The sequence below is a fragment of the Schistocerca piceifrons genome, chromosome 5 (assembly GCF_021461385.2).
Source record: "Schistocerca piceifrons isolate TAMUIC-IGC-003096 chromosome 5, iqSchPice1.1, whole genome shotgun sequence".
Classification (NCBI taxonomy): domain Eukaryota; kingdom Metazoa; phylum Arthropoda; class Insecta; order Orthoptera; family Acrididae; genus Schistocerca; species Schistocerca piceifrons.
The window spans coordinates 314,064,621-314,076,959 of NC_060142.1; the positions used below are offsets into that span (position 1 = coordinate 314,064,621).

Sequence of the window (12,339 nt, forward strand, 5' to 3'; positions counted from 1 at the left end):
GCATGTTGTAGTGACCCCTTACCAGCTAGAAGGCTCCCACAACAGATAAGCGAGGTGAGCTGCCGACCTCCCTTCAAGAGCTTGTATCAAAACATCACCAGGGAATGTAAACATCAACAGATCTTCCACTTAAACATGGCACTACTTTGTGAAAAGCCATGTGACAGAGATCTACCAATTGGAACTTATGTGACTAAGTGTGCACTCCACAATTTGGTGTTATAAGCACGCCATCAGAGTCAGACTGGCAGTGTCCACCTACAGCTAGGACAGCTCCAGCCAATTCCTCCACCAGCTTTAGCCCAGTAGACACTCGCCGTAGTTTTCTATAGAAATTTGTATATTGTTGGGCGTAACGTCACTTTGGAGTTGTGTAGCATAGTATTTTGGTTGTTATTTCTTTTCATTGTCTTCTAACTTTTCTCTGGCTTTTGCCACCACAAGAATTATTGTGTTTCTTGTTGTTCTTGAGTCTGAAAATCAGCGCATGCCAAGAAGGCGTTTTAGTTAACTAAAGTGTGTTCACACTTGATTGTTAGTACTTTCCTGCCGACCCCAGGACACTACAGGGCATTTACATTGATGAGTAAAGCAATGAGGAAGAAACAAAATACGTCCTAGAAGCAGCCTTAAGGGACACTTTGCGGTACTGTTTTCATTTTGAAAGAATAATTTTCTGCATTTGAAGAAATAATCACCCTTGTTTGCTCTTATACGGGTATGAATAAGCTGACGTAGAATACTACCCTTCCGATGTAGAATACTACCCCTGATCCTATACCTGTCAAGTTTATGGCTAAGCAGTGCGTGATGTACTGAGTCAAAGGCTTTTGTGAGGTTGCAAAAGATTCCTACAATTTTCTTCTTATTATGTAGTGGTATACTAATCTTATCGACAGACTTGTTAATTGCATCTATAGTGCTTTTTCCACTCTGGCAACCAAATGTGTTTTTCAAAATAACCTCATATTTGCCAGTAATATTTAGAATCTGGATGGCAGCACCTTTTCACGATGTTTCTGACAGGACTGGAAGAAGAGAGATGCTACGATGAATTCACATATCCTCTCTTGACCTATCTTTGAACAGCAGTTTTACTTCTGTATACTTTAGCACCTTTGGGAAACGTCCATGTTGAAGAGATTGCTTTATTATTATAGTGTCATCTTATCTGTAATGCAAATTTAAGGACATTTATGGTTATTCCATCCCAAATGTGCAGAATTTTTGTTTCTAAATGTGGATATAATATATAAATAGTGGAAACTCCAGTTTGGAATATCAGCAATATAAGGAAAAGGATATATCATTACTAAGCATAAAGATGACACATTGAGTTGCAGACAGGCACAAAGAAAAGACATTTACACATTTAGTTTTTGGCAAAGCCTTCTTCCAAAAAGGGAAACATACACACATTCAGTCACACAAGAAAGCATGCTTCATGCGCAAAATAGTACCAACTCTAGCATTCCTGTCCTAGCTGCTATAGATGGTGTTCGTCATGCTATGTGGAGAACATCGGAGGGACACATCTCATTTCATGGCATTTATTTCAGAAAATCGTAGTACTACTAAAGAAGTGGGTTAATTAAAGAACAGAATAGTACTGTGGAATAAGATGTGTGCTACTTAATTATTTTGAGGTGTATCAACGGTACCACAATTGGCTGAAGTGAACACTTTCTCTTTGTGAATTAAACCTGGTGGACAGTCACAGCCAGCGAAAGCACATATGTTCCAGCAAGATGGAGGAGCTAGGCATGAACCAAAACTTTTTGACAACTGCCCACTGTAGGATTGAATGCCACCTGGTGGCATTATGGGCACATGTCACGGTAAGGAAAGTATAAAGTGGTGCAGAGTTCAATGGGGAATGGTTCTATTGATGATATGGGTTGCAAATGGGGAAATCCAGTGACATGAGCAACTTTGACAAAGTGTAGATTTTTACAGCCTGATCTTGGGAAGAAATACATTGAAAATGGTGAAGCTAATTGGCTGTTTCTGTGCAACTGTCATGAAGATCTATGGAAAATGCTGGGAGGACTATGAAACCACTGGTGACAATAAGTTGTTGGATGCCCATGCCTCATCACAGAACGTGGAGATCAGAGGCTTGTGCTCTATAAAGCAAGGAAGGTAGCAATATTTGTCAGTTATGATGACAGAGACAAGTGTGCTGATGGAGACAAGTGTTTTGGTGCACACTATTGAACATTGTTCTCCACAGCAGACAACCCCTACATGTTCCTATGTTGACCCAACAGCATCATCAATTATGATTTCAGGGGACACAGGTTCATCAAGGTTGGAATGTAAATCAATGGACACATTTCTCCTGGTTGGATGAATCATGTTTCTTGTTACACCAGGTCAGTTGTTATATCTGAATACACTGTCATCGAGCTCGAAATGAGCACTGGTTGCAGGCTGGTGGAGGGCGTAATCTTGGGGAACACTCACCTGGGCTCCAGTGGAACCTGTGGTAGTAACTTTGTGGACTATTTGAATATTATTGCAGACCACATGCAATTCTTCATGGTTGATGTCTTCTCTGACAGTGATGGCATCTTCCAGCAGGATGACTGTTGTATGGCAAGGACAGAATCATGCTACAGTAGTTTGAGAATCGTGATAGTGAATTCATGTTGATGTCTTGGCTACCAGATTCACATGATCTGCATATGAAGGAACATATCTGGGATGCTATTGAGTGCCGGCTCCATGTCCACAAACTACTGGCCCATGCCTTAAAGAAATTGAATGACCTGTGCATGGACATCTGATGCCATATGTCTCCGGAAACCTATCAAGGCCTAGTTGAATCGATACCATATGGAATTACTTATGTATTTCATTCAAAAAGTGGACAAACGTGCTATTAAACTGACAGTCATAATGTTTTAGCTCATTATTGTGTGTTCATACCAAATTCCAAGAATTCACAGGGACAGGATGGTAACTGTCAATGTGTAAGTACTGTTATTTATTTGATTTTTTGATGTGTAATGAGTTGTTGAGCTGGCCAACAGTGAGGATCAAGGAAACACAAGAAGCTGATTTAAAGTTTATAAAAGGTGCATGTGAAATTTAATTCTGAAAATAAGTTAAAGGATCAAAGAATTTCAACAATTCAGTCTGACTGTGAATTTATATTGTAAAAACAATATCAGTATATTGGAATATTGTGGTTCCTGAAGAGGGGCAACAGCCTTTTCAGTAGTTACAGGGGCAACAGTCTGGTTGATTGGCTGATGTGGCCATGTAACACTAACCAAAATGGCCTTGCTGTTCTGGTACTGTGAATGGCTGAAAGCAAGGGGAAACTACAGCCGTAATTTTCCCCGAGGGTTTGCAGCTTTACTGTATGATTAAATAATGAATGCGTCCTCTTGGGTAAAATATTCCGGAGGTAAAATAGTCCCCCAATCGGATATCCGGGCAGGGACTACTCAAGAGGACGTCATTATCAGGAGAAAGAAAACTGACATTCTACGGATCGGAGCGTGGAATGTCAAATCCCTTAATCGGGCAGGTAGGTTAGAAAATTGAAAAAGGGAAATGGATAGGTAAAAGTTAGAGATAGTGAGAATTAGTGAAGTTCGGTGGCAGGAGGAACAAGACTGGGTTATAAATCAAAATCAAATAGGGGTAATGCAGGAGTTGGTTTAATAATGAATAAAAAAAATAGGAGTATGCGTAAGCTACTACAAACAGCATAGTGAACGCATTATTGTGGCCAAGATAGACATGAAGCCCACGCCTACTACAGTAGTACAACTTTATATGCCAACTAGCATAACTTAATCATAGCTAACACTTGGCTCAAGAATCATGAAAGAAGGTTGTATACATGGAAGAACCCTGGAGATACTAAACGGTATCAGATAGATCATATAATGGTAAGACAGAGATTTAGGAACCAGGTTTTAAATTGTAAGACATTTCCAGGTGCAGATGTGGACTCTTACCACAATCTATTGGTTATGAACTGTAGATTAAAACTGAAGAAACTGCAAAAAGGTGGGAATTTAAGGAGACGGGACCTGGATAAACTGAAAGAACCAGAGGTTGTACAGAGTTTCAGGGGGACCATAAGGGAATAATTCACAGGAATGGGGGAAAGAAATACAGTAGAAGAAGAATGGGTAGCTCTGCGGGATGAAGTAGTGAAGGCAGCAGACGATCAAGTAGGTAAAAAGACGAGGGCTGGTAGAAATCCTTGGGTAACAGAAGAAATATTGAATTTAATTGATGAAAGGAGAAAATATAAAAGTGCAGTAAATGAAGCAGGCAAAAAGGAATACAAACGTGTCAAAAATGAGATTGACAAAAAGTGCAAAACTGCTAAGCAGGGATGGCTAGAGGACAAATGTAAGGACGTAGAGGCTTATCTCACTAGGGGTAAGATAGATACTGCCTACAGGAAAATGAAAGAGACCTTTGGAGAAAAGAGAACTTCTTGTATGAATATCAAGAGTTCAGATGGAAACCCAGTTCTAAGCAAAGAAGGGAAAGCAGAAAGGTGGAAGAAGTATATAGAGGGTCTATACAAGGGCGATGTACTTGAGGACAATATCATGGAAATGGAAGAGGATGTAGGTGAAGATGAAATGACAGATATGATACTGCGTGAAGAGTTTGACAGAGCACTGAAAGATCTGAGTCAAAACAAGGCCCCCGGAGTAGACAACATTCCATTAGAACAACTGAGAGCCTTGGGAGAGCCAGTGCTGACAAAACTCTACCGTCTGGTGAGGAAGATGTATGAGACAGGCGAAATACCCTCAGACTTCAAGAAGAATATAATAATTCCAATCCCAAAGAAAGCAGGTGTTGATGGATGTGAAAATTACCGAACTATCAGTTTAATAAGTCGCAGCTGTGAAATACTAACGCAAATTCCTTACAGACGAATGGAAAAACTGGTAGAAGCCAACCTCGGGGAAGATCAGTTTGGATTCCGTAGAAATGTTGGAACCCGTGAGGCAATACTGACCCTATGACTTATCTTAGAAGAAAGATTAAGGAAAGGCAAACCTATGTTTCCATCATTTGTAGACTTAGAGAAAGCTTTTGACAATGTTGATTGGAATACTCTCTTTCAAATTCTGAAGGTGGCAGGGGTAAAATACAGGGAGCGAAAGGCTATTTACAATTTGTACAGAAACCAGATGGCAGTTATAAGAGTCGAGGGGTATGAAAGGGAAGCAGTGGTTGGGAAGGGAGTGAGACAGGGTTGTAGCATATCCCTGATGTTATTCAATCTGTATATTGAGCAAGCAATAAAGGAAACAAAAGAAAAGTTCAGAGTAGGTCTTAAAATCCATGGAGAAGAAATAAAAACTTTGAGGTTCGCTGATGACATTGTAATTCTGTCAGAGACAGTAAGGGGTTTGGAAGAGCGGTTGAACGGAATGGACAGTGTCTTGAAAGGAGGGTATAAGATGAACATTAACAAAGCAAAATGAGGATAATGGAAAAGTCGGATGATGCTGAGGGAATTAGATTAGGAAATGAGAGGCTTAAAGTAGTAAAGGAGTTTTGCTATATGGGGAGCAAAATAACTGATGATTGTCGAAGTAGAGAGGATATAAAACGTAGACTGGCAATGGCAAGGAAATCGTTTCTGAAGAAGAGAAATTTGTTAACATCAAGTATAGATTTAAATGTCAGGAAGTCGTTTCTTAAAGTATTTTTGTGGAGTGTAGCCATGTATGGAAGTGAAACGTGGATGATAACTAGTTTAGACAAGAAGAGAATAGAATCTTTAGAAATGTGGTGCTGCAGAAGAATGCTGAAGATTAGATGGGTAGATCACAAAACTAATGAGGAGATATTGAATAGAATTGGGGAGAAGAGGAGCTTGTGGCACAACTTGACTAGAAGAAGGGATCGGTTGGTAGAACATGTTCTGAGGCGTTGAGGGATCACCAATTTAGTATTGGAGGGCAGGGTGGCGGGTAAAAATCGTAGAGGGAGACCAAGAGATGAATAACTAAGCAGATTCAGAAGAATGTAGGCTGCAGTAGGTACTGGGAGATGATGAATCTTGCACAGCATAGAGTAGCATGGAGAGCTGCATCAAACCAGTCTCAGGACTGAAGACCACAACAACAACAACAACATATTGGAATCACACAGGGGGCTATAAGTCCATACCAAAGAATAGCAGAAATCCTTTTGCGAAAAGAAATCAGGCCATTAAAAGGGCTTTGGTGCTCATCATAGGGCAAGATCAGCTAAATGAAGATAGTCTACAAAAGTTATGCTCAATATGCCTGAATGAGGCTCACAATAAATATTTTTAATGAAGAAATGGAAACTGCAGAAAGGATTTGTTCATGTTCGTAAAACCTTGCCCACTCACCATTAAAATACGAGAGAATCTTGAAATAAAATTCAGAATGGTAGATAAAGTATAACATTTGTCAGTCACAAAATGAAATTCATAGGCAGACTCCAGTTTCTGGCGGGTTTAACCTAATGATCAGCAATGGTTATCCTGTGTAGGTTGTGATTGAATTAAAGCAAAAAAATGAATTTTCTTCAAATGCTGAGATTTGCAAATGTTAACACTTGCTTGAAAAAGTTGGTTGATCCAACAGGTGGATTCTGAATTTATTTTTTCAACCAGAATTGTCAAAAAAGCTAGAAAACTTCATTATTACATGGTTATATTAGCAATGCTAGGCAAGGAGGGTGGGAATATCTTGAGACATAACACAAAGAGCAGCGTTTTAGCTCTCTTCAAGGATGGTGAACTCACATGGCATAAAAATCTGTTACATGTAGAAACAATCCAGAGTGTCTCCAAAACAAACAAAATGTTTTTTAGTGCGTAGATACCTGTTCCTTCTAACTATTCAAGAATAAACAATGTAAGAAGTGATAATATTCAGCAATGTGTAATGAAAGTAGCTTCAAATAAGATGGCTAGTTTAAGTGTAATAACATCTAGAATAGTCAATAATAACTGCAGGAGTTCAGTAGAACTGACAACATACAACTTCTTTGTGGAGCTACTAAAGAACATTTGACAAACTTTGTGTTTCCAAAATTATTATTTTTATGAAATATATTACATTCTGCATGGAATTTTGTGATGGAAAAGACAATATAAATTGTTTTGGCCTTGGGGGTTTCTCCAAAGCAGCAGATCCTTTAGCATCTCAAGAACTGATGGATATTGATACAGCTGACAGTTCATATGGAAAAGCTTCTATGTTATTAGACTGTCCTACTATATCACTAAATGAATTTGTTGTACTGCATGATATGTGAACTACATTGATTATGATGGAGGAAGAAATTTGTAGATTGTTTAGGGTTTGAAAGGTCATATCGATAAGAAATGCAGAATATTATGAAAAGCGTGTCCAGATATTTAGATGTGCATTCTAATACGAAAACTAATCAAATAATGGACAGTATTTGAACAAATTCTCAAAACTTTAATATTGACACACACGCACACACAAGCGTGTGCGCTCTTGATGAAATGCGTTAACTAAATTCTGAAAATGTGTTTCAGGTTTTTCCAGCTGAAAATGTTAAGAGTGCTTTGAATAAAATCTTTACATATAATGTCCTGAAATTCAAAAATGGGCAGCTTGGAGCTGTGAATGGCATGATGCCTTCAGGACAGGTAGATGCAAAAAGTATTCAGAGTGAAGAAGTGTGGTGTGGTGTGGTCTATGGATTAGCTGCTCTTATGATTCATGAGGTAAGTTATAGTTTTTGTTATTTAGTTGTCATCTATCACTTTCGTAATGGTTATTGAAAATTGTGTCATTATCTACACGGGCTGGACAAAAATATAGAAGCGCCTTGAGAAACATATGCTCGAACAGTAATGCTGAGGCTAGCTGGTGTGACTGGTAGTGATTGAATTCAAACATTGCTGTAAAACTCTTTGTTTGTTAACCTTGAATGAAACTCTGTACAGTGTCAGAGGATGAAAGTCAACACAAACAGAACTGGAAAATCCATCATGACGATGGTGGCAGGTGCCCACTATGAAGTAGTCCACAGTCATCAGGAATGGTGATGAGCTGGGAGATACCGTGGTCAATGTACTGCAAGGCTGTGAGCTCATGGACTGTTGAGATGCAGTTCAAGCTGCAGGAGCAACAGACTGATGCCCATTTGCTGATCCTGGCAAAGGTGGGAGACAGTGTTGTCTGATGGGTAGCAGCTGTAGCAGGTCTTGTAGTCTAGAGTGTAGACTCAAGGGCAACTGAGCAGTGGCATAAGTACCTGTCAGTGGAGAAATACAGGCATGGCGTCCCATAGACGTGTGACCACACAGAAGCAAATACATATCTGCAACTGCAGTGCTGTTTACCACAATCTATATGCCACATATCGGTATGGCTTGTGCCTCTAGGCACTGTAACAGCTGCACGAGGCTTGGTGGTAAACAGCCCCACCGAATCATCTGTTGACAATCTATCTCACGAAGTAAATCTCAGAGTTAAGGGGAGGGGCATGTCTTATCTGCAAAGCACATGTGTGAGAGAGATGGCTGGAATTGCAGGGGCTCAACCCTGCATATACTACACTAGCCAAGTCTGGGAGTTTCTCTATTGTATTTGACCGTGAACGACAACTGTGCAATGTCCTCAATACTTTACAAGTGTTTTTCATGGTGAGAACAGCATTCCGTATAGTTGTGGATGCATTCTGTCAGAGATAAGTGAGTCCGAACATGGGAAAATACTTGGCACTCATATGGTGGGTGCTTCTGTAACCTAGGTAGCTGAAGTGTTTGGTGTTTGAACAGGCACTGAATCAAAGATTTATACTGCATACAGGAAAATTCGTGTCTTAAGTAGCAACACAGACAAAAGGGTGTGTTCAGTGATGATGACCAATGGTTATTGAAGAGACTGTGATGAAAAATAATAGGACGAGAGCTGCAAAAGTAACTGCAGAACTGACTGTCTCACTGCCAAACCCTTTCAGCATCAAAACAACATGAAGGGAGCTCTAGAAGCAATGACCTGCAGTGTGAGCTGGAATTCCAAACCCACTCATCATTGACACAAATTTCTATAACAAGGAGCTGAAGCCACAAACGTGCACTGTGAAGGAATAGAAGAATGTCATTTGGTTAGGTTAGTCTTCTTTCACACAGTTTTCAACTTCTGGTCAAGTTTACATCCCAAGAGTAAAACATGACAAGGGGTTTTGTTGATGATTTGGGCAGCTGCGTCACAGTATTCCATGCACCCCATGCCTACTCCGCAAGGTCACATTACTGCCAAGGATTATGTGACCATTTTGGCTGATCAGGTCCATCCCATGGTATGATGTTTGTTCCTCATTGATGTTGCTGTTTTCAAAGGCGGTAGGGCAGTGGCAGTGGTGGACAGCTGTCTCTGTTGAGAATTTGTTTAGTTTTCAAGTAGAAAAAGGACCTGTAACTGCAGAGCCTGGATTTTTGTGACCTAGAATCCTTGGAAAGTTATCATTAAAATGATCTGAAAATATTGATTAAATGACATAAAATGTTAAGTGGGTTATATAATGAACTAAAGTGCTGAAAACTTTGTACTGTTAATTCGAAAAGTGCCTTCGGATTGAACATTAATGTACAAGTTTCTGCAGGTTTTAGACTTTGCTGCAGGTCATTAAAATTTTTGTTCTCTTCACACTCGTTATAATGTGGTGGTTTTTTACACCCTCTTCTGTATAGCACATACACTCAGTCTATTTGTGGCATTTGTTGTTGGTACATACTTCATGAAGAAACCCATATATTCAAAGTCTTGTTGTTATGTGCCTGGTTCTCTGGTCCAGTTGTCATCCAGTGTGGCTGGTGTGCTGTAGACTTCTTGTACATGTGGAAACATCTACTTCAAAACTGCCATACCAACTAATATATTAGTTGTGAAGGTTAAAAGATGTTCAGTTTTTTGCATGAAGTCGCTTTCCCCAGCATCGCCTACAAGCTTCAGCAATTGCCGCTAGCGTGATCTGCTCATTCTGTTTTCATTCTTTCAGCAGCATAGGTCTTGAATCATTTGTTTATGTACATGAAAAGTTAGCTTTGCAGCAAAATAATGAGCTTAGGCTTCAACTAAGTAAGTAAATACTTTGTGAGGTGTCAAGATGTTCTTAACCCACGTGAAAGGAATCTCATTACAGCATTCGTTGTAATCACTTATTTGTAATATAGTAGCAAAGCATCATTTGATGTGATGAAAGAGATTGGACAAGTATTGTGATGAAGAATGTGGATTTGCTGAAATTCATATTAATGCAGAACAGTCAATGTTGTAAAGATATTTTTTATTCGAGTATTTTTTTTTAAAGATTCAAAGCTACTCTTGACCTTTATTAAAATCCTATGTAAATACACAGAGTACATACTGGCCAGGCACAGCCAAATAGAGTTCTGCAAACGTGATTGCTTCAGTCATGTTCCTGCCTAGCGCACCAAGCGCAGCGGCAAGTGCGACTGAGGGGAAAATGAAGGCTGCAACTGGATGCTGCTAGAGCAAGGCAGTCACGTTATCAGGCACAAAGCAGTTTGCGGACAATACCACTTGCATTAAATTAGATTTATGTTCCGCATTAGGAAACTATGGCCCCTATGCACTTGCTCAAAAAATAAAAAATTGGAGAACCCACATCGTCCAATGCTGAAAGGGAGTTACCTTTCTTGAGGTATCATTTATAGGCCATTCAGAGTGCTTAATATGCCTTCACACTGTTATGAGCTGGAAAAACGCTTATCGGATTGTCATTATAACAGCAGCCACAAAGACAATACAATGATCTGATGAATGACAGTGAATGCTAGCTGAGATGAAGGCTGCCATTAGTGAAAAAACTGAGTTAAGGATAAGTAGAATGGTGAGAAAGTCTTTTGTAGTTGACATAAACAATTATTTCAATTCATTAAGTGTCTTAATTCATAAGAAAAATAATTTGGTAACAGATATCAAGGAAAAGATCGATTCTTTCAAACAAACAGTAATCCTGTGCAAAAAGCATTTTCAAGTTCATGAGATCGAATATTTTCTGTAATGCGAGGCAATTATTTGTCAACCAGATATGACTACATTTTAGCAACTGAAATGTTTCGTCATGAGTTGTCAAAGAGGTCCCAAGACATTGCAGGACTGAAGACAGATTTCGACTTATTTCTCATACTATTCTCGCTTTTGGCTGCTAATGTAGCTCATTACTTCCAACTTGAAATGATACATACAGTATAGCACACAGCTCAACAATCAGAAGCTTTTTTTTAAGTCAATGTTATTCCATGTGTATGACTGTATCGCAATATATTTTGAAATCGAAATGTGTATAAATTTATAAACATCATAACTTAATGTTAAATACATGTACGGAAAGCTTTTTGTAGTTCTGCTGACCAAATTAGCACCATCTAATGTAATTATTTAATCAAGTAATAAAAGCTGTTGCTTTGGCAGAAAAAAGTTGAAAATAAACATATGGGATAAAAACCTGCTGTAACATTCATCTCTTAGAAGTAATTGCACAGTGTTGCAAACACATATATAATCACAGTTTCCCGCATGTGCAGCCTGCAGCATATGGCTGTCTGACGCACACACTTGCTCAGAATAGTGCAATGGTGGGGAAAGCTGGAGTGCTGAGCAGACTCATCTGTGCTCACAGAGAATAAGCGTGCACCAGGAGCACAAATCTTGGCCAATCCTGTTACTGGTGCAGTCACTGAGTAATGGCTGTTCTGTTCAGTAGTACAAAATAACTAAATTAAGTACTGTACTAAAACTCTAGAAATAAAGAAAAGTGATAGTTGTTGAGACAAAACCTTTCTTTCCAATTTACCTTCAGTATATTGTAGATAACACTCAGTATTCCATACAACAAATTATAAACAGTGCTCTTCAGAATGTGATATGTGTATTGCAGTTATGGTAAAGTGTCACCAGTTACAAGGTCTCACAATTTTACTTGTAATTTAATGCAAGCTAGTACAAAATCTTGCATATGTGTATTAAACTTTCATGCAGGTTCAGAAATTTGGCTCAAAAGGAATGTGAAACTGATTTTACTTGTTTGAAAATAATTCTCAGTAGGTAGCTCCCTTATTAGCATTTTGGACATCCCTAAAAGATTCCTACAATGTTGCATGACAAGAAAACTCTCACTAAAAGCTTCCTCCTTCAAAATTCAAATAATGGTTAATAACTACTAGGCACTAATTTGAATTGTGTTCCATTTCAAATTGTTTGCTGAAGAAGCTGTTCATTTGTCCTATGTGGGCCCTGATACTATCAGAAGTAGAAAGCATTTGTCATTGGAACTGCTACCTGCCGCGTGGGATTAGCCGAG

The 12,339-nt window shown here is 39.0% G+C and overlaps 1 protein-coding gene across 1 annotated transcript in view; it reads left to right on the forward strand.

Annotated features, from left to right (window-relative positions):
- The window catches only part of LOC124798257 (non-lysosomal glucosylceramidase), a 257,460-nt gene that overhangs the window by 235,071 nt on the left and 10,050 nt on the right, over positions 1–12,339 (forward strand). The window contains exon 15 of the mRNA XM_047261576.1: positions 7,538–7,729. Coding sequence (XP_047117532.1) covers positions 7,538–7,729 — 192 coding nt within the window. The remainder of the gene's footprint in view (positions 1–7,537; positions 7,730–12,339) is intronic.